The sequence below is a fragment of the Dipodomys merriami genome, unplaced genomic scaffold, assembly GCF_024711535.1.
Source record: "Dipodomys merriami isolate MVZ:Mamm:240054 unplaced genomic scaffold, mDipMer1.0.p SCAF_14, whole genome shotgun sequence".
Classification (NCBI taxonomy): domain Eukaryota; kingdom Metazoa; phylum Chordata; class Mammalia; order Rodentia; family Heteromyidae; genus Dipodomys; species Dipodomys merriami.
Window position 1 is genome coordinate 35,658,527 of NW_027202715.1, and position 23,027 is coordinate 35,681,553.

The 23,027-nt window shown below is 42.2% G+C and overlaps 1 protein-coding gene across 9 annotated transcripts in view; it reads right to left on the reverse strand.

Moving 5' to 3' along the window:
- Positions 1–731: 731 nt before the first annotated feature.
- Positions 732–23,027, reverse strand: part of Cpeb3 (cytoplasmic polyadenylation element binding protein 3) — a 174,904-nt gene continuing 152,608 nt past the window's right edge. For all 9 annotated transcript variants that reach the window (XM_070021203.1, XM_070021198.1, XM_070021199.1 and 6 more), the window contains 2 exons: positions 15,771–15,952; positions 732–4,609 (listed from right to left, as the gene is read on the reverse strand). In XM_070021203.1, coding sequence (XP_069877304.1) covers positions 4,382–4,609; positions 15,771–15,952 — 410 coding nt within the window. In that variant the 3' untranslated portion in view covers positions 732–4,381. The remainder of the gene's footprint in view (positions 4,610–15,770; positions 15,953–23,027) is intronic.

The window sequence follows — 23,027 nt, forward strand, 5'->3', positions numbered from 1 at the left end:
CACAGCCCCAGCAGAAACACAGTGTCTATCTAGAGCAAGTCATTGGATGGTCTGTTTACGCAACACCAATTTTGCAGTTTTAGGGGCCATTGCAACAACGTGCTGCCTTAAGGGCATGTGCTGCGGGGCTTCCAGGTGAGGTGGGGGCTGGAAAGGCAGCAGCAGGAGGACAGACAGGATCATGCATGGACAGGCTCCATGTGTTGCCACAATCAAAGGCAGGGGGCGCTATAACAGGGAGTAGGCATGGGTGAGGAGGAAGAGGCAGCCTGACACAAGGGTGTCCATGTACAGTGGTGACAGCTGTCGCTTACAGAGAAGTGACTCACTGAAGTACAGGCTACAGAGAAGGTGGCGTCTTCTCACAGATGTGACCACTGTGCATGCGTGTAGAGACTTGGGAAGGAAAGGCACCGTGTCACACGTGGACAGCAGTTGGTGGCAGATTCACACACACACGCGCGCACACACACACACGCACACAGGCACACGCATGCGCGCACACACACAATGTGGAGAGTTGGAGGGGAAAAGCATTGTTGACCTGGCTAGGGTTTTGAACCCAGTGGCGTTTCAGGAGGGGTGACTTCATCATCAAGGGGCCACCACACACTTGGCCACACCTGGTGTTGTCTAAATCCACTGTGACATCCCTAGAGACCTGTACTGTGACATCCCTAGTCTTACACTGAACCACTGGAATAAAGGAAAAGGCTTGTCCAAACTTCACGTTCTGCTCACTCTGTCATTTTATTACCCAAGTATGCAGTACATTTCCAGTCACTTTACATAACCAAGCATGCTCACCATCGTCACGCTACTGTAAACCACGTTCAGAAAGTTAATACATAAAGCTTTGCATTTCAAAAAACTAGACACTTTAGTAACAATATTACAAAGGTTTTAGCTTCAAAAATAACTGAAAATGAAAAAAATAAACTTTTAAAGAATTAGCATCATAAAATTAATTTATTCCAAGTAAAAATACAAAATAATATTATGACATTGACCAGATATGAAAGTCCCTCCCAGAAACAACTCTATTAATGATTGAGAAAGCACTCCTTTAAAGAAAATACGAAATAAAATGAAAAATATGTAAATATGTTTAATTTTTCTCTTAGCAAAAAATCTTTCTAAAAATAACAATGAAAATTTGTCTCAGTACAAAGGCTACATTACTATTGAAAAAATACCAGCATGAAGAAAAGGTACATATTTGACAGTAGAAAAATGATTTCAGTGAATCACAATGTCTAAAGTTTGCAATGAAAATAAATCTGCAATAAAGATTTATGCCTTTTTTCTTTTCTTTTTTTTCTATTTTTTATACAAACAGTACAAACAGTATTGCACATAACAACAAATAGTCGAGGTTAGATTATAGCCTTCAAAAAACCCACTAGTTCAAGTGTCACATCAAAGAAAGGCCACATAGGACCTGTGTCACCGGGGGCTCCCCAGCCAAGCTGCAGGTCAGAAACACCTCTGTGTTTTAAAAAATAATTTTTTTGAAGGACCCTCTCTTAATATAACATTAAGAACTTGGGGGGGGCACATTTATTTACAAAACAAAAGGGAACATGTTATAATTTAATAAACTAAAAAAGTTCTCTTTAAAAAAATACAAACAGAAGAACTCTTTCACAATCCTGGTCAGTCGTGCACAATCAACGCTTGATTAGAAATATACAAATGAAGGGAAAATAGTTTCCACCATCTATCCGCCACTTCCAGCACCAAATGGAGTTGATTTTTGTAACCTAGTCTTCTTGACCATTTTTTTTCTTTCCATCACTTCAGCTTTATGCTGTACAATCTTCCAGCTTAAATTTTTCTTTTAAAAAATCTCAGTGTTATTTTAGTACATGAAAGAGGGGAGCTTCTTCAAAAAGATTTGCTTCCTTCACATAATTAGGTAGATTCTGTAGGTTAGATATGATCTTTAATATTATAGTTATAAAGCTCTAACGTCTTCATTTTCAAAAAACACAAATAATCATGAAAAAAATAAAGTTACCCATCTGTTAAATCATTTTCTTGCAGAATTAAATTAATATATATTTTTCTGAATAAACTTACTTAGAAAATATCATTTTCTTTCCTATATTTCAAAATTGAGGTATTGCAAAAGATCATGTCAGTCAGAAAGCATGCCATTTTCCTTAAAAACAAACAAAAAAATCTTCAGCCAACTTGAAAACAGTCTAAAATACAAAAAGTAGTAGTGCATAACAAAATTTCTTGTGCAGATGAAAAAAACAAAACAAAACCCACAAACATAGAAAACAACAGCAGCAGCAACAAACAAAACCATACCTGGGCTGAAAAAAAAAAAAGCAAATATTACCAAAAAGCCCAGAGGCAACCTCAAAAGGGGAGGGATCTAAGAAGCATTTTTAATCCAGTAAACAACAACTACTACTACTACTATTTTGTTTTGCCTTTTTGAAAACAAAACTACAGGTTGAGAGCCAGTAATTGCAACTAAACACTGGAGGAAGAACAGAACGGAAATCAACAATACTAACTTCAGACAGTACAAGGACGTCACGGCACGAAGAACACAGTGACTCGCATCTACTCTGCAGCGTCATATCCAGTCAGATTGTCCCCAGAATTCCAAAACATAGGAAGAATATCAAAAAAGATTTACATACTCTCGCAATCATTGTGTGTGTTTATATGTTACTATCTGCAGCCCAAGAGTGAATGCTAAAAAAATGCCCACGGTAGTACTAGCAGGGCTTAATTCTATTCAAGCTTTACAGGATACATCCAGGGAACTAAGTAGTTAATTTCTTACCAGACAGCCAGCTCTACCCAGGCCATCTGGTTGTGTACAGACATTTCTTTAGCATCACCATTACACAACTCCTTTAAAGATGTGTGCCTAGTTTGTCAATCTGACAACTTATCTCTAGATACTGTATATATTCTTAGTGTTTGTAAGCTAAGATGAGCTCTTTGGTTTTCTGGACAAGGTCTGGAGCTATGTAAAATGGTACAAGCACTAGGAGATCGTAACTAAGAGCTCATGTGTTACTTAATAATATACCAGTTAGGAACTGTCAAGTTCATTAATGTCTGACACAGAGGCTTTAAACAGTTAAGTTTGATCACAGTTAGACATAATCACTTTACTATATAAAATAAATTGCACAATATATAACAGAGCACCGCAAAGTACTTCATCTACCGTCCACGAATTTGCTTTAAGAATATCCTACACCTAGATTTTCTATTGGTTGTAATATAAGTCATTCTGTTATGGGCTCCTCTTACTCAGCATTTCATTGTCTGAGGCATGCCTTCCTCCCCTCCATTACCAACTCTTTGAATGAAAAAAAATCTCCTTTTAAAAAAATGAGTAGTTCATAGCTTATATAGATTATTAATTTGTGCATTGTGGGAAGGTTTTATACTAGACATTGGATATAAAATTTATTGCATGCAGCAACCTGATTAAATAAACATGCAGTCAGAAATAGTGACCTTCCATCGAAGCTTTCTCAAGTCCATTCTGATCCCCTTTTGGCAGCTGATTCTATCCCTAAATCACAAAAGTGTGTTGTTGGGTTTTTGTTTGTAATTGATACCTTAGCCCAAATAGAGTACTATGGTATTGACAATACCATTTTTAATAGCAGCAAAAGCTATTGCAGCATAAATTTACATAACATTAAAAGATCTAACCAAAGTCCTCAGCAAAACAAAACAAAACAAGTCAAACATGAAGTAAAAAAGAAAGATCCAGCTTATGAGGTATCCTTACAACTCAAAATACAGAGCAACTAAAGGCTGATTTCCATTAAGGGCTACCCCTACTCTAAATGACCCCCACTAGCGAATGCTGAATTGGGAAATTTTGCTACATCTGCCACCTAACTCACGAGTGTTACCTTTGGTAAGTCTTGTCCTAGGGGCGACTCTCCAAGTTTCTGAAAATAAGTGCATGCTCCAGTTTAAAAACAACCAGAACAACAACAACAACACAACAACAACAACAACAACAACAAAGGAAAGTCACAGACATCAGTCTAATGGCCACTGATGAGAATGGCAGTCTACGCACTGTCAAAAGTGACAAATCAGGTGTAAGAAAATTAAGGTATCAAGCAGACGAAGGTGTGAATCAAAGTGCAAATCAGTACCGTTATACACTCTGCAACATTGCATTATACTGGACACTGAGTTCAGTAATATGACTGTAAATAATAGTAATAATAATAATTAATAATAATAATAAAAGACCCATTTCTTCTTTAAAAATCGAGAACAAATGCACAGATTTCCAGAACACTGTAAGCCCTGAGGCAGTGCCCTCTCTTTCCCCTCCTTGTTATCTACTCCAGTACTTGTGGCTGGGTTGGCCCGGGGCTCAGCTCCAGCGGAACGGGACATGCCGAGGACGGTCGCCTCCCTCCTTCACCAACGGTTTGTGGAACTCGCGCCCGGCACGGGAATGTATGCTCGCCCAGCAGTATTCACAGTAATACTGCAGACAGGTGACGTTGGCACAGAAGAACGGGGCGAACTTCCCGCCGCAGCGTGTGCCCTGGCACTCGTCACACATCTGATCATCCAGCACGTACGGCTTCACTTCCACCTGAACCCGAGGGGAGAGACAGGAAAGAGAGGTTAGCGAGGCTTTCCTCCTCCTCCTTTTGACAGCAGCAGAGCTTGATGGCCTCCATCAGACCCTGCTATGAACTCCGCTAATCTGAGGACAGCTCCTTCATTTAGGAGCTGTGCGTTCTTCACCTTTCTGTGCCTTGATGTGCTGTCTGGCCATCTGGAAAGGCAGGATGCTTCCTCGGACACTCAGAGAGCTGTGACTGGGATTAATAGCATCCTGGGCCTGGGCAGCACCTGACCACGAGGGACAAGGAGCAGGTCAGGAGGGGAGCCAGTAGGACAAAGGCCCCTACGCGGAGAAGGCAGGATGCAGAACAGATGCAAGTGCACTGGCTGGAACCAAAGCGGGAGGAAGAGTCACAGGATTGGCACGGGGCTGGAAAGGCTGTGGGCTTCAGGGTTTTGACGAGATGATCAAAAGCCTAACACTGGGCTGGGTATAGCTCAAGAGACAGAGCACCTGGCCCTGGGCTCAAACCCAGTGCTGCCCAGCCAGCTTTGAACAAAAAACAAACCAAAAGCCCAACACTCTAGCACAGTGCTGGACAAGGGGTCGAGGTGGGGGGTGGGGATGCTGCAGGGGGAGAATCCACTGTAATAACAGAGGCTTTTGGATTTTATTCACTTGATAACCTTCTGCCCCTAGAGTACAAGTCTCATACAGAGGGTGGTTTTGTTTTGCTTTTTGGGTTATTGTTTTTAATCACAGCTGCATAGGGAACACTTGAAAATCTAAATGAGACAAAACTATAGGACATGAAATCAAAAAGTGGAGCAAGAACAGAAACTGGCAGTCCGCCCTCAGAGCCGAGTTTCTGTCTTAGTGCCTGGGAGAAGGCAGTGCTTCGCTAGCCTTCGTTTTCCTCCTCTTACGTGTCAGGAATGAGCACAGAAACGAAAGCCTGTCCTGTGCCCGGGCTCACCTCACAGGCACTCGGGAGAAGAGCGATGGCTGGAGCTGAGCACACCTGGCCCTGGAGCGGAGCTGAGCGTGGTGACTGAGCGACCTCCACCAGGGGCTAAGTGAACCGTAGGAAGCAAGTGACAAATGGTGGGGCCGCGTGCTGTACTTTCCTGCTTCTCCTTCCTTCTGATGGTCAGCTCACCTGGAGTTCTACCTTTGGCCATGAGCTCTCACCCACAGGCCTAGTTGCTAGCCAGGCATGTCTGCTCAGAAGACCCAAGGCAAGGCTCCTGCTAGCTCTTGATTACTCAAGAGGAAAATGTGTTGACTTCTCAACCTGAAGTTGCAGTTAGCAAATGGGCTTCAAAAACATTTCTTACATTTATCTCAGCATCACAGTTAAAACTACAACGGTTTCGAAGTTAACCTGAGTTCAAGTCAAGGCCATACTAGTAGCTGTATAAATTTAGGTAAGTTTCTCAGTCATGGCAAGCCTCTGTGGGTACAGTGGGGGAAAGCCATTTCCTATTTTATATGGGTTTCTATAAGGAGTAAATGTGCTCAATCATACAGAATGTTGCCTGGCACATCACAAGTATGAAGCCTAGTTATTATTCCAACCACTCTCTCTGAAGCAGGGACCATCCCCTCTCCTGCTTGGGTGTGTTGAGCATCAGCAGCCTCTGTGCTGGCCAGGCTTCAGGTTTCCCTGGTTCAATTCTCCTATAGACATGTTGACATTGCAGGAATCTACTTCCACAGTGTTCCTCTCCTGACCAAAAGCCACAGATTCTCCACTGCCTGTCATACTGAGATCAGCCACTTTAGGAGGAAAGCACAGTCTCTCGCCTAAAACGTCCAGCGCCTTCACAATCTGCTCAGTCTCTCTCCCCATAATGCACTAACTCAAACTTGATTAGTCTCTATCTTGACTTGCACTTTTTTTTCTTTCCTCACGTAAAATTAGTAATTAGAAAGGGAACACATCTCAATATAACTCTCTCTGGTTCCAAAATGTTTTTATCACCTCCAAAGGAAATCCTGTACCTATGAAGCAATTACTTCTCTCGCCTCCTCTTCTCAGCTCCTGGCAACAGCCAATCCATAGGCTTACCTATTCCGGATATTTCATATAAATGTAATCACAAAATATGAGATTTTTGTTGTTGTTGTTGGTCCTGGGGCTTGAACTCTGGGCCTGAGCACTGTCCTGAGCTCTCCAGCTCAAGGCAAGTGCTCTATCACTTGAGACACAGTGCCACTTCCAGTTTTCAGGTGGTTAGTTGGAATTAAGACTCTCACAGACTCTCCTGCCTGGTATGGCTTTGAACTGCAACCCTCAGATCTCAGCCTCCTGAATAGCTAGTATTATAGGCATGAGCCACCAGCACCCGGCTAATATGAGATCTTTTATGTCTGGCTTCTTTCACTTAATGAAGTTTTGAGATTCACCCACATTGTAACACGTGCATAAATGTACCTGATTGCTCTTTAGGCCTAAATAATATTCTATTACCTCCAGCTCCACACTCAACATTTGTTAATCTATTCATCTTGTTGAGGGATAGCTGGTTTGTTCTACCACTTGCTATTGTGAACAGGTGTATTGTTATGGACACACATATATACATATATTTGAGCAGTAAAGTTCCTAATTTTTTTTAAAGAACTATTAAATCATTGGGTACAGGTGGCTCATGCCTGTAATCTTAACTACTCAGGAGGTTGAAATCTGAGAAGAGGTTCAAAGCCAGCCCAGACAGTAAAGTCTACGAGACTCTTTTTTTTTTTGGTCGGTCATGGGGCTTTGAACTCTGGGCCTGAGTGCTGTCCCTCAGCTCTTCAGCTCAAGGCTAGCACTCTACCACAGCTACAGTACCACTTCTGGTTTTCTGGTGGTTTATTGGAGGTAAGAGTTTCATGGACTTTCCTGCCGGGGCTGGCTTTGAACCGAAATCCTCAGATCTCTGCCTCCTGAGTAGCTAGGATTACAGGCATGAGCCACCGGCACCTGCTCTTTGAGACTTATCTCCAATGAACCACCAAAAAGCCAGATGTAGTGTGTGGCTCAAGTGGTAGAGCATTAGCCTAGAGCACAAAAGCTTAGTTCCTAGGCTGCGTTCAAGCTCCAGGACTGGCACTGAAAAACAACCACCACCAAAAAAACCCTTTGAACTCACTAAGCTACTTGGATACATCAACCCACAAGTAGTAGCTCTCAACATTAAAGAGATGGAAGAAGTCACCTAGTGACAACATAAATAAGCTGCTGATAGAAAATCTTCAATCGCTAAAAGCAACAAAACACGACTAAAGTAGACATAAGCTAAGCAGAGCTCACGTGCCCTGACAGGTAATGTCCCTGTAATGGATGATCTATGCATTCGTGAAGAGGGCTGCAAATCTATGACTTACTCAAGACAAGAACATTTCTGAAATGAAAGACTAGAATATTCTTTCTGGCCAATAGAGAGAAATTTTTTTTTTTTTTTTTTTTGGGTCCGGTTGTGGGGCCTGAACTCTGGGCCTGGGCGCTGTCGCTCAGCTCTTCAGCTCAAGGCTAGCGCTCTACCACTTGAGCCACAGCGCCACTTCCGGCTTTTTTTCTTTTTGCTTTATGTGGTGCTGAGGAATCGAACCCAGGGCCTCAGGCATGCAAGGCAAGCGCTCTACCACTGAGCCACCTTCCCAGCCCAATAGAGAGAAATTTTAACCCAGGTTCAGTCTTGTCTTTTTCTGAGTTCAGTATTTTTTTAAATTCCTGAGGCTTGAGAATGTCTGAATGTCATCTCAAAAACAATGATGAATTAATATAACAGTTTTACTTAAACTGTATGTTTGGGATCCCCAGGGCTGTAACCTGAGTTCATTTTGAATCAGTTCCAAGCTCTAGTTTCAAGTTATACCTGGTTTTGCCTAGAATTGAAGTCAGGGCTACCACAACCACACCCTATGAGTCATCAGAGCCAAACTGATGCAGTGCATAATAATGCATCAAAATGGTTGCTAACAAACATTCTATGGCATGTAGTATAAAGAGAAGCATTTAATACCTCAAATTTCAAACTCTAAAGAGAAAATGGTTTTTAAAGTTACAGGTTTGGTCAGGCACTGGTGGTAGCTCATGCTTATATTCCTAGCTACTCAGGAGGCTGAGATCTGAAGATCATGGTTCAAAGCTAGCCTAGGCAGGAAAGGCCATGGCACTTTTATCTCCAATTAATTACCCCCAAAGGCAGAAGTGGAGCTGTGGCTCAGTAGCCTTGAGAAAAATTGCTCAGGAATAGTGCCCAGGTCCCAAGTTCAAGCCCAGGACTGGCACACACCAAAAAATTAATTACAGGTTAGCTCCAAGTGTCCTTGTTTCCAGATTTGGCCTTAGTGTTCCACGGAGGGCCGTGGCTCGTCTAGCAGGCTGCTTGCTATCACCTGGAGCAACATGGCTTCTTGGAAAGCCCCTTTAATTTGGGATTCTCAAAGCTTTTAAGCACAATATGCTCATGATAATATCCTCTTGGCATGTGCCATGAAGAACACCTACTTTGGCCTAATCTCCACAGCAACCCCATTACCTGTCTTATTAAGTATCACGTCTTTCCAGTTGTTAAGGTAGGTCCTCTAGCAGAAGACAGTATTAAAAATGTCTAAACATTGCTGTTTAAAAGTAGATAACAAATGTCAAGGAAATTTAGGTAGCTTTCTAGAGCAACAAAGTTATCCACACCTTTCAGATATAGCAAATTCGCAGTTACTAAGTTTAGAATTGACAGGGTAGACTTTAAAAAATATCTTGAGGGGAAATCACGTGGATTTTTTTTTCTTTTCATGTTAAGTAGGATGAGCCTTACACAGTCCTGTTCATATTCAAAGGCACTAGGGGGTGAAAGGAAAAAGATAACTTTTTCCTGAAACACAGCCAGCCAGCCAGCAGCAGCCCACGAGGAACACCAGCTCACCCTCTGGTGTGGTTTTCTTTTCCCTCATGCTATTTGGGGCTAGGACAGGAGGTATATGTGTAAGCTATCCCACAACCCATGAGAACAGAAGGCAAGAAGATGGTTATGACTGACACTCTGTGTGACTGCGGGGTCATCTCCTCCCTGGGACACGAAGGAACAGAGCACCTAGCTCCATTGCAATTCCCAGACCTCACTTCCCCTCCCCTACCAGGGCTTTGTATTAGCAATCCCAAATAATAATGAAGACTGGGGGGAGGGGGCAGGAAAGGGGGGCGGGAATATAGTTATGGAGGTGGGAGGAAGGGATGGTAGGGTTTTCCCCTACAAAGGAGGAGGCAACAATGATTGATAAGAAATGTACTCATTACCTTGTTCATGTAACTGTAACCCCTTCTGTACAGTATTTTCACAAAAAAAAACATAAAAAAAAAGAATGAAGACTCATCAAGAAACTGTTCTTGAGGCTATCACTGAGAAAAAATAGCCCTTTTTATTGCTTCATAAACAACTTCTATACTACACTCAAAATATGAGCAGGAAAGAAGAATCTCATGTATATGTGGTTCTGGGGTTTGAGCTCAGAAGCTCAGCTCACTAGGCAGGAGCTTGTTATGACTTAAGCTACGCCCTTTCCCAGAATCCTTTTGTTTTTTTCTAGAATGACCCCTTGTGTTGCCCCCAGAAGGCATGACTTAATGTTAGTCTTGATGCAGCCTCCCTTAGCTAGAATTACAAGCTCTAGCCACTATACCCAGCAAAAATAAAATTTTTTTTTTTTTTTTTTTGGTCAGTCATGGGGCCTGAACTCTGGGCCTGGGCGCTGTCCCTCAGCTCTTCAGCTCAAGGCTAGCGCTCTACCATTGAGCCATAGCACCATTTCCGGCTTTTTCTGTGTAAGTGGTGCTGAGGAATTGAATCCAGGGCCTCATGCAAGGCAAGTACTCTACCACTGAGCCACCTTCCCAGCCCAATATGAAAACTTTTAGGATGATTAAAAATATTCTTGGGGGCTGGGAAGGTGGCTCAGTGGTAGAGTGCTTGCCTTGCATGCATGAGGCTCTGGGTTCAATCCCTCAGAACCACAGAAGCAGAAAAAGCCAGAGGTGGCTCAAATGGTAGAGCACCAGCCTTGAGCTGAAGAGCTGAAGGAGAGTAACCAGGCCCAGAGTTCAGGGCCTACAACTGACAAAAAAAAAAAAAAAAAAAAGTTTTTATATTGGGCTGGGAAGGTGGCTCAGTGGTAGAATGCTTGCCTTGATGCATGAGGCCATGGGTTAGATTCCTCAGCATCACATAAACAGAAAAAGCCGGAAGTGGCACTGTGACTCAAGTGATAGAGCGCTAGCCTTGAGCTGGACAGTGTCCAGGCCCAGAGTTCAAGCCCCATGACCAACAACAACAACCCCCCCCACACCCCTCACACCCACCCACAAAGTTTTCATATCTAAAATGATCACAGACTGTAGGAGCTCATGCCTGTGATCCTAGCAACTCAGGAGGCTGAGAGATGAAGATCACAGTTTGAAGCTAGCCCAGGCAGGAAAGTCTATGAGACTCTTATCTCCAATGACTCAGAAAAGCCAGAAGTGCCACTGTGGCTCAACAGTAGAGAGCCAGTTTTGAGCAAAAAGAAGCTCAGTTACAGCACCCAGGTCTAGGACTGGAAAAACAACAACAACAACAAAAACCCAAAACAAAAAAGCCAAGTAAGAGTACAAGGCCCTGGGTTCAAGCCCCAGTATGCGCAAAAAGAAAAAAAAAACTGTAAAACATCTGTGTGTGTGTTTAATACCCTTGGTAGAGTGGCAGCACTGTTCATTTTCCTAGAGCTACCTTCAACTATTTCATTATTTTATATTAAGCTACTTCCATAGACTCTAAAAATAAAAAAACAAAGAGCCAACTATTAGCCTTGGATATATGGTTAGGCACAATTTAACTTGGCCAGACTTGGCAATAATCCAAATGAACAATAGCCTAGTAAATTCCTGAAGCCCTTCTCTAGCTGTCATTATTTATCTGTGCAATAAACTGGGAGCTCAGACTGATATTCTTATTACCACAGGACAGTGAATCTGGTATCTGAAAGGTTAAGGAGCTTGCCTAAAGTCACATTATGATTGGGAAAAGAGCGAGGAAGAGATCAAGATTCCCTCTCAAACCAGTACTGTTTTTACTCTTTACAAATTTTCTCATGACAATTACGGCAGCAGTGTTCTGAAGAGCAGGGTTTGGGATGAATGCCGTGGGATGTGTCCTCTCTTACATTCTAATGGTCATCCTCATAAATCCTACCTTCCACTACTCTAGGGTGCCTCTGTTAACACACACACACACACACACACACACACACACACCAGCACAATAAAACAAAACGAACAAGACACACACACACACACACACACACACACACACACACACACACACACACACACACACACACACACACACACACACACACACACACACACACACACACACACACACACACACAGACCAGCACAATAAAACAAAACGAACAAGGGAAAAACCAAAATAAGCAGGTGCTCTGCTCTGTCCCTACTTGTCAGGCTTCTTGAGAAAGTTTCCAAATACCTAGATTCTTCTCTCTCTCTCTTTTTTCAGTTTTGCCAGTTGTGAGGGTTGAACTCAGCACTGTCGCTGAGCCTCTATGTTTAAGGCCAGTGTTGTACCACTTGAGCTACAGCTCCACTTTTTTTTTTTTTTTGAGTGGATAATTGTAGATAAGGGTCTCATGGGGACCTTTCTGTCTGGGTTGGCTTCTTCATGCTGAGATACTCAGATCTTAGCCTCCCGAGTAGTTAGGATTACAGGTGTGAGTCATCAGTGCCTGGCTAGATTCTTCTGTTTTAAAGAGTAAAGGGACCGGGTGCTGGTGGCTAACAATTGTAATCCTAGCTACTCAGGAGGCTGAGATCTGAGGATCGTGATTCAAAGCCAGCCAAGGCAGGGAAGTCTGTGAGACTCATCTCCAGAAAACCAGAAGTGGCACTATGGCTCAAGAGGTAAAGTGGTAGCCTTGAGCTGAAGAGCTAAGGGACAGCACCCAGGCCCAGAGTTCAAGCCCTATGAGAAAAAAAGCCCCCCCAAAAAAGCCCCCCCCCAAAAAAAAAGAAAAAAAAAGAGTAAAGGGGGTTGGATCTTATGCCTAAGGTTACATCCAGGTTTGGTATACATATTTAGTAAACAAAATAAATAGCCAAACCTATTTTTAATTACTCAACTGAATGTTCATAACTAAGTAGAAAGAGAAAGCTGTAAAGTACACTCAGTGGCCAAATGGATCTGCCAAACGTTGACACAAAAGGATTTCCATGAAGCCTCCTGTGAAGCTATAAGCATTCATTCAGTAAATCACATTCATTCATTCATAGTGTGTCCAATATATGTGATATTGTGAGTACATAGGAGTAAATCTGAAAGACATATAAATCATTGTTCTCATGGATTACATAGTCTGTCAGAGTAAGTGAATATTAAACAAGGCCTTATTTGACAATCTCTGCGGGAGATATAAACTCCAATGGGGGACGGGTGGAGAAACATTCCTAAAGCTATTACGATAAACTGAGACCTGGAGAAAAGGCGTGTATTACCCAGGCAGCAGTGGGTATAATGACCCCCACCCTCATTATACCTGAGGACAAGGCCAGTTGGGCTGGCTCAAGAGAAGACAGAAATACAGAGCATATAAAGACTCATTTTGAAAAATTAAGAAATTAGCTGAGTGCATGTGACTCACCCCTGTAATCTTAGCTACTCGGAGGCTGAAATCTAAGGATCATGGTTCAAAGCCAGCCTGGGTAGGAAAGTCCGTGAGACTCATCTCCAGTTGACCACCAAAAAAGCTGGAAGTGGAACTGTGGCTCAAGTAGTTGAGTAGTAGTCTTGAGGGGGGAAAATAAGCTCAGGGACAGTGTCTAGGCCTTGAGTTCGAGTCCCAGGACCAGTACAAGAAATTAAAAAGTTTAAGAAAATTCTCCACATTTCTATTAGTGCATTGTGAAGAGTTTCATTGTGATACATGCATATAATATGTTCTGATCATACTCATTCCCACTGTTTCTCTTTCTTATCCCTCTCCTCCACTCCTTTTTAATGAAAATAGTAGGAGCTAACCTGGAACCTATATTAGTAGAATAAAAGGGGAAATCCAGCACTGTGGCTTACACCATAATCCCAGCTACTTAGGAGACTGAGATCTGAGAAAGTTTGAAGTCAGCCCAGGCAGATAAATGGAGAGACTCTTAGCTCCAATTAACCAGCAAAAAGCTGGAAGTCAAAGAGTATGGTAGAGCACCAGCTATGAGCAAAACAAACAAGGGAGAGCTAGAGGCTCTGAATTCAAACTCTATTACTGGCACACACAAAAATAGAGCAAACAGACTAGGAGAATAGCACCAAGCCTTGAATATATGCCTGTGCAGTTGTATAGTGGCAGTTACTGCTGCTAAGTAAAGGAAGTTTTTGAGGCATTTACTGTAAGGTAGTACACATGTCCATTCTGAAGCTTTACTACTTTCTACTGTCATCTTTGACTCATTTTCTGCTTGATCTCCAGTGCTTACTGATGGCTTGGTTCAGTCTGAGGCTCTTGATGAACTTTTCATGAAGTAATAGATGGAGATATTTGACGAGTTCTCTTAGCTATTGCTGGCAGGCTGGGTTAAGCATGTACATTTGGACTGAGTATGATCTAATAAAGTTACCCATTGAAACATGCAATTAAGCTGGGTGCCAGTGGCTCACGCCTGTAATCCTAGCTACTCAGGAGGTTGAGATCTGAGGATCACAGTTCAAAGCCAAACTGGACAGGAACATCCATGAGACTCGTTTATCCAATTAACCACCAGAAAACTAGAAGTGGCCCTGTGGTTCAAGTGGGAGAGCACTCTCCTTGAGCTGAAGAGCTCAGGGACAGTGCCTAGGCCCAGAGTTCAGGCCTCATGACTGACAAAAAACAAACATGCGATTAGTTTTTTTTTAGTATATTTACATAATTGTGCATTTATAGGCTTTTTTGCCATAGTTTTTTTTTTAAATTTTAATTTTAATTTTTTTGGGTCCAGTCGTGGGGCCTGAACTCTGGGCCTGGGCACTGTCCCTCAGCTCTTCAGCTCAAGGCTAGCGTTCTACCAGTTGAGCCAGAGCCACTTCCGGCTTTTTTCTTTTTGCTTATGTGGTGCTGAGGAATCGAACCCAGGGCCTCATGCATGCAAGGCAAGGGCTCTACCACTGAGCCACCTTCCCAGCCCCTTTACCATAGTTTATAGCAGCACACTCAATGTGCAATCTTGGAGTATGCAGTAAGAGGATTATTGAACCTGGTTTTTTTTTTTTTGGTCGGCTGTGGGGGCTTGAACTCTGGGCCTGGGCGCTGTCCCTCAGCTCTTCAGCTCAAGGCGAGCGCTCTACCACTTGAGCTACAGCGCCACTTCCAATTTTCTGGTGGTTTATTGGAGATAGGAGTCTCACGGTCTCTCCTGCCCGGGCTGGCTTTGAACCGCGATCCTCAGATCTCAGCCTCCTGAGTAGCTAGGATTACAGGCGTGAGCCACCAGCACCCGGCGAACCTGGTTTTTTTTTTTTTGTCGGTAGTGGGGCTTGAACTCTGGGCCTGAGCGCTGTCCCTCAGCTCTTCAGCTCAAGGCTAGTGCTCTACCACTACAGGGCCACTTCTGGTTTTCTGTTGGTTTATTGGAGATAAGAGTTCCATGGACTTTCCTGCCCGGGCTGGCTTTGAACCACAATCCTCAGATCTCTGCCTCCTGAGTAGCTAGGATTACAGGCATGAGCCACCGGTGCCCGGCTTTGTGTTCTTTTTGTTGTTGTTGTTAGTTGTGGGGCTTGAACTCTGGACCTGGGTGCTGTCCCTGAGTTATTCAGCTCAAGGCAAGTGCTCTACCACTTGAGCTACAGGGCCATTTCTGGTTTTCTGGTGGTTAATTGGAGATAAGAGTCTCATGGGACTCTCCTGCCTGGTCTGGCTTTTAACTGCAATCCTCAGATCTCAGCATCCTGAGGAGCTAGGATTACAGGAATGAGCCACTGGCACCTGGCTGGAACCTATGTTCTTTAATACCAAGATGCTCTCTTTTTCAGGCAGCCAAAATGAATTATTCATGGACTAATGTCATGCAAGGCAGGAATGTACACTTACAATCACAAGGTATTTTTCTTCCCAGCATTTCACAAAACACCGTTTCTGTCTGTTTCCCATAATAACTCCATCCTGGATGACTGCTTACCCGTTTGTCAATGTCATTGTGTTGAAGTTGCACAAAGCGTGCACTGATGGCTGCAATGTAACTCTGCTGATTGGAGAACGCCACACGGCCAGCACCTTTGGGGTACTTCAGCTCTGGGTCCGTATCAATGCCAGCATAGCAAACACCACCATACAAACGGTCCATGATCATTGCCAGTTCAACTGCAAGAAAGTAAACATAACTATGTATAAATATTTGGAAAGTACTGTTGTCCTGGAGGATTGTTCAATGGAGTTAAGAAAAGGAGAACCCGAGTCAAGTATCATGAAGAAGGTCCACATCAGTTTTGCTATTCATAAGATATTTTAAAAGGAAAAAAATAAAAGCACTTACATAGAAATACCTAAGAGTTCTCATAATCAGAACTTAAAACAATATAAAAGGGGCAATCAATCAGTAATTCTCCTTTTCTAACATTATTATATTATTATTAAATGAGTGCTTATCCTGGAGCTTGAACTCAGGGCCTAGGTACTGTCCCTGAACTTTTTTGTTCAAACCTAACTTTCTATCACTTGAGTCACAGCTCCATTTTTTGGGAGGGGTACTGAACTGGAGATGAGCCTTTCAGACTTTCCTGCCAGAACAGGCTTTATACTATGATCCTCAGATCTCAGCCTTCTGGGTAGCTAGGATTACAGACAGAGCTATCAGCACCCAGCTTCCTTTTCTAACCTCTAACTGCATTTGACTGGAAGGGACCATGGTTAGGGAAAGCATTTTATGATTCCCTAACAAGTTTTAAGAAACAATTCTTACTGGCCTCTAAGACTAAAGCCAATTATGAATGTCAAACCACTGTATTAGGAATAACCTATAAAAAGAATCAACTGTTTTTATCTAGAGATAGTAGTTTACAGATAGATCTCCACAGTAACCTCTTACATTGCATTTTAAATAATACTAGTGCTGAAAATAGCAGCAATGGACATTTATCAAGCAGTTACAGTATGAAAATGAAGCACTAAACTGCTATATATGCAGTAACAATTCACTCATCTTTCAGCTTGCTGGTCTAGTCTGCACTTACTATACATCCTATTTTTATATTGCTATGCTTATAAAATACTTATAGAGAAGACATTTGGAAGTTAGCCTGATATTCCAAAAAATGCTCCATCAAAGTACCATGAGGAGACATGTAGTACTTACCTGCACTGCAAATTGCCTGAAGGCAATCATTTACTCCAAACTGGATAGCACCTCCTCCAGCTAGGGCTACTCCTTTCAGGCCATAGAATAAAACCAAAAGATTCAGCCCTACCGCTGGAAAGTGGCTCAAACACCCGTTTTTCTCTAACACCTACATACAATATTTGGGAAGAAGACAGAAAAGATAGATGATGACTTGAGTCCCAGCTAATGTGAACAGACCAAGACACAGGAGAACTCCTCAGTAATCTGTTCTGGGAGACAAAGAGCACCCCAGACTGATGTGGCAAGGGGAGAGTTTGTAACAGATACAGGGCTGACCAGTATCAGGACATATTTTGACCCCACACCAAGATTGCTACAAATAAAAGGAAAGCTAAGAATTACTAGTTTCTCCAGTACAGAACTGCAGATGCAGTAAGTAAATGCTATTAAAGACACGGCACCACAAAGCCAGGTCATCTAGCCCATTATGGTCAGAATTACTGACTTATGTAAACCAGTAGAGCTAAGTGGACTCTACTGCAATTTGGGGCATTCATTTGAACAATGCAGTAAGAACTGTGCTTATATCCAAACTATCAAAAGTTCAGGGGTTCCTCATACTTCATCCTAACCATCTCTGGTAGCTTAAGCATCTCTTCATAGAGCTAACATTATGCCCATAACAAGAGACCAAGAAACTGGAGAGAGAATTGTTAACTGCAGTCATTAATGACTTTATGTTGGTCAGATGGGCTTATAGTAAATACAAGTAGCCTCAGAGAGTTAAATACAGTTTTTCTAAAGACCAGGTTTCCCCTGGGATGGAAAAAAAGATGGAGGACTCTTACAGCATAGTGAGTGGCTAGGAAAAGAATGCTGTCAAGGGACCAAATAGCACACGACTTCCACATAGGAAGGACTCAAGAAGGTGTCTGACTTCAGAGGAAAACCCACCAGATGTACACTTAACGCTCCACTTGAGAAGTTACTATGACCACAGGTTCTTTCATATGACAGTGGTCTCCAAAAGAATCTTAGGGATCCTCTGCTGCCAGGAAAGGCACCTCCATCACTTTGTGAATCTGTCTTCTAAAAAAACACCTTCATGTGCCAAAAATTAGGACATGACTGATGTTGGCATTTTTAATAGGAAACCAAAACCCTCATCCACTTATGGTTTTATGAACCTAAATGTAAACATATCATTTCCATTTCATCTTATACAAAGTCATTTTCTTGGCCATCAGGAAGTCTCCAGACATTTGAGTCAACCATGTTTCATTCACATTAAGGTTGATTTGCTTAGAAGCTAGAAAAACCAAGGTGACTAACAGAAGAGAGTTTTTAGAGGAGACTAAGACCATAAAAATTCTCTCTCTCTATCCTAATCTCTATTTAAACTACAGAAAGTCTAGTTTTATAATCACCATTGAAATGAAGTAAACAACAATCCACTTTGTTTCTGTTTGGTCTTTTACTCAAGCAGTAAGACTGCATGCAGCATACTTGCATCAGGCTAAACTGATGCTAGCTAGGTTCAAGCCCCACAGCGATGTCCTAGAAGTACTAAACAGAGCTTAGTAACTGATAAAAGTCATCACTTTTCCAACAAGTATCCTCCTTTCCAATAATTTTAATGCTATAAATACAGCATGAAGAAAAGAACCCACTTAATCCATTCACTATCATATAGGTGATTAAGAGAAACACAGATTAAGCCCTTCTTAAGTCCTACAAATTTCCAATCTGAATTTTTTTCATCCTTTATAAAAATATAAAATTACTGACAAATGTCAGAGGCTAGTTTTAAAAAATTCTCTAAAATGAGCATCATTAATTAATATAAGTAAAGTCCCAAATAAGGTCCTTTAAACTTAAGGGACAAAAGTAGAAATGAGGGGGCTGGGAAGGTGGCTCAGTGGTAGAGCGCTTGCCTTGCACGCATGAGGCCCTGGGTTCGATTCCTCAGCACCACATAAGCAAAAAGAAAAAAGCTGGAAGTGGCTCTGTGGCTCAAGTGGTAGAGCACTAACCTTGAGCTGAAGAGCTGAGGGACAGCGCCCAGGCCCAGAGTTCAGGCCCCATGACCTTACCAAAAAAGAAAAAAAAAAAGTAGAAATGAGAAGAGGGACTACTATTTTGACTTCTTAGAAGATGAAAGGAAAACAAAACAGATAAGGTCTGATAAGAGTCAACTAAAATCTTCATGGTTTCATATATCTTATATATCTTATGATCTCAACTTTGCCTATAAAACCGAATCCTAGATCAAGATGTATCTCACCTTGAATGTAGTAAAGCCCCTTACTAAGCCTAGGACAGTCAATCTTCATTCTAAACTACTCACTAGAGAGGAAAGGGATAGAGGAGTTTCCAGGAGCATGTTCTTAACATTTAACCCAAGCAAGACCAGGCTATCTGAGCAGGGCATGCAGGTGAAGGATCTGGAGTCCCCACAAGTAATAGTAGGCATAAACTCAGGGCTCCCCAATTCATGGTTTGTTCCCTTCCCATCCAGACAGGGTTCTCAAGGTATGTCTTGTTACAACAAAGGGTGGGAGATGGGCAGGTTGGAAGGCATGTCCAAGGGTACAGTGTACTCTAAATCAACTCATCTCATGAACAATTTCCATGATGGCAGCAACACTACTGTAAGACTAATCTCCAAGCTGGCTCTTGTAAGGGGCTTAATTGTGCCACAAATTAGAAATGGAAACAAGAATACTGCAGCTGCATGAAGCACCCAGCATCCTTATAAATTCTCAGTTGTGCTGACTAGCTCTGAAGTTGAATCTGAAGCCCAATTTGGATTTGCTACTGATTCTTTAAATTATGTGCCGAGGATTTTTATTAGTTCACCAGAAGAGAAACTAATTCCTCTACTCTACACCAGGGTCCTGTTCCTGTTATTTAAATATATCTTAAAGCCAGCCTGATGGCAAGCAGACATTGCCTGGGACCGTGTGAGCCAAATGGCAGAGATAAGGATCCCTGAGGGAAATAACACATTCATCTTCAGCGATTTTAAACTATAAATCTAGAAGCCTATTCCTTCTCTCAAGAAATGATAAAGATGGGTAAGAGAGAGAGAGATAGGGCATCTCAGGATGACAAAGAAGTCTAGAATTCTAAAAGAATGGAAGATGAACTTGATGGTAGACTTTCTAGCATTCCCACAATTGCTGAGTTGTTTCACAAGAGTCATTCACACACCTTAAGAAGATGAAATGTGCTTCTGTGCTTCCATGCTTCATTAGATGTTGGAAAGTTAAGAGTATTTTTATGTGTAACCAAGTTAGATAGTGGTTTACTTAGCTAAGTTGAATTGGTACCAAGTTGACTGCTGCTTTCTTACTAAGAGAAAATCCCAGATCTCAGCTTGATAAAGTAGCTTCCTTCTGCACAAAGAACCTTAAACTTTAAGTATAGAGCTCTAAGGATCAAGCTTAAGTATTTTATTGATTGTAGACTCAAGATTAGTTAAGATTAGTTCAGATGCCATTTGAGGCTGGGAAGGTGGCTCAGGGGTAGAGTGCTTGCCTTGCATGCATGAGGCCCTGGGTTCAATTCCTCAGCACCACATAAGCAGAAAAAGCCGGGAGTGGTGCTGTGGCTCAAGTGGTAGAGCACTAGCCTTGAGCTGAAGAGCTGAGGGACAGCGCTCAGGCCCAGAGTTCAGGCCCACGACTGACAAAAAAAAAAAAAAAAAACAAAAAAAAAAAAAACCAGATGCCATTTGAAACCTGCAGAATTGCATCTATAATGCAAAGTCTATGCTTACAGTCTCATGGGACAATCAGGAAGGTTAAATAGAAATTAGAGCTCTAAGCACACTACCAAGTACCCAGTGACACTCAAATGCTTACTTCTGTCCAGGAATTGTTTTTTCCCCTACTCATAAAATCTTTGTGTAAAGTTAAGTTGGCTTGGTTTCTACTCTATAAGCACCGATTCATCCTTTTTACTTTGGCTTTAGGCCAGCACTTCCCAATCTTTCATTAATATGGCAATGTTTCACAGTAGCTGAGAATTTGCTACAAAGATATGTACTAACATGAGAAAATCCTTAGCCATAAAAGCAATACAGTGAATCAAAGCAGTATGTCAAGTCTGGAGTTTATTTGGGATGCTTCATGTTGATCCTACAACTGGGTACAAAATCTACTGTTGAGAATTTTGACATAGGATGATTTTAGCCTACTACCACTCACATAGCAAGAGAAAGAGAGAGAGAGAAAGAAAAAAAAAGGTTACAATATTCCTACTTTCTTTCTTTTGGTCATGGGGCTTGAACTCAAGGCAATTTTGCTCAAGGCTAATGCTCTACCATGTTGAGTCACAGCTCCACTTCCAGTTTCCTGGTAGATAACTGCAAGTAAGAGCCTCATGGACTTTCCTGCCTGGGCTGGTTTGAACTGCGATCCTCAGACCTCAGCCTCATGAGTAGGTAGAATTATAGGTGTGAGCCACCAGCACCTGGCTAATATTCCTACTTTCTAAATCACAAATCAGAATGTGATTCCAAAACTTATGTGAAATACCAGAATGATTGTATAGAATATGCAATGAAATAAGTCCTAGAAATATCTAAGATATATATTCTCTCTTTTGATGTTGTAGGGCACTGAATATTTACCTCAAAAGTTTTTACTTCCCAGTATTGGGGCGTAGCATGACTAGCATGCAATAGGCACAGGTTGCATCTTCAGCACTATTAAAAAAAGCTTTCACTTTCCTCCTAAAAGGGAAAGGCAGAAAACAAGATTTCAGGATCCACCACAAAATATTAGTAGGAAAGGTAAAGAAAGAAAGGAATTATTGAGCTGGGAATGTGGCTTAGTGGTAGAGTATTTGCCTAGCATGCATGAAGCCCTGGGTTCGATTCTTCTATACAGCATAAACAGAAAAAGCCAGAAGTGGCACTGTGGCTCAAGTGGTAGAATGCTAGCCCTGAGCAAAGGGAAGCTCAGGGACAGTGCCCAGACCCTGAGGTCAAGCCCAGGACTGGAGAAGAGAGAAAGAGAGAAGGGGGGGAGAGAAAAGAAAGGAAAAGAATTATTAAAGTTAGGAAAGATGAGACTCCAAGATAAATGAGATGATAGGCCCCAGAAATTCAGAGAACAATCTCTCAAGACTGATGTTTCTTTCAAGGTCTGGTCCAATAAACTGTCAGAAGAAATGGGTAAAGTAGAAAAACACCTTACAAGCCTCTGCTAAAGAAAAAGGTAAGTTTCTTTCCAGCATAATCAAGGAGTAGATGGATCCCAAGGCTCAGTTCACCAAGGCAGTCTTCTAATCAGATGACTAAAGCAAGAAGATGGGAATCAGAGAAACCCTCACATTAAGAAACTGGGAAGTGTTTTTGTTTGTTTGTTTTGTTTTGTTTGAGGATGGGGGGAAGCAGATACATCATTCTCATTTTTCCTGGTGGTTGCCTTATAGCTCCCAAGCCTGACACTTTAATGTCAGGGTGAAGAGTGGGCATTTCCAAGGTCCTAATGCCACAGGGATATGTAATAGGACCACTTCTGAACGAACATTCAGAAGACCTGCTACTCTAATCATGTACATGAAGAAGGGTGACTCGCTTCTGTACTTCCAGGTGGTTGCAGAACCACCTGTACCGACTCTGAAGAAAGTACCAATTTTAGCCACATGGTGGCATGGTAAGTCTACCTACTGCTAGACTCAACAGGGAGTTGTTGTGAGGTGGGGAGATAAGAGAAAAATCTCCAGCTAAGGGCTGGGAAGGTGACTCAGTGGTAGAGTGCTTGCCTTGCATGCATGAGGCCCTGGGTTTGATTCCTCACCACATAAGCAGAAAAAAGCTGGAAGTGGTACTGTGGTGAGTGCTAGAACACTAGCCTTGAGCTGAAGAGCTGAGGGACAGCACCCAGGCCCAGAGTTCAGGCCCCATGACAGAAAGAAAGAAAGGAAGAAAGAAAGGAAGAAAGAAATCCCCAGCTAAGAAATATTGGATTTCAGGCAAAACATCCTTGACTTCCTGCAAGAGACAGAAGGAAAACATATATACCTTGTACACCAATTGACCTCAAAGCACAATCAAATAATGTGAAAACTCATCTAGATCTAGATTTT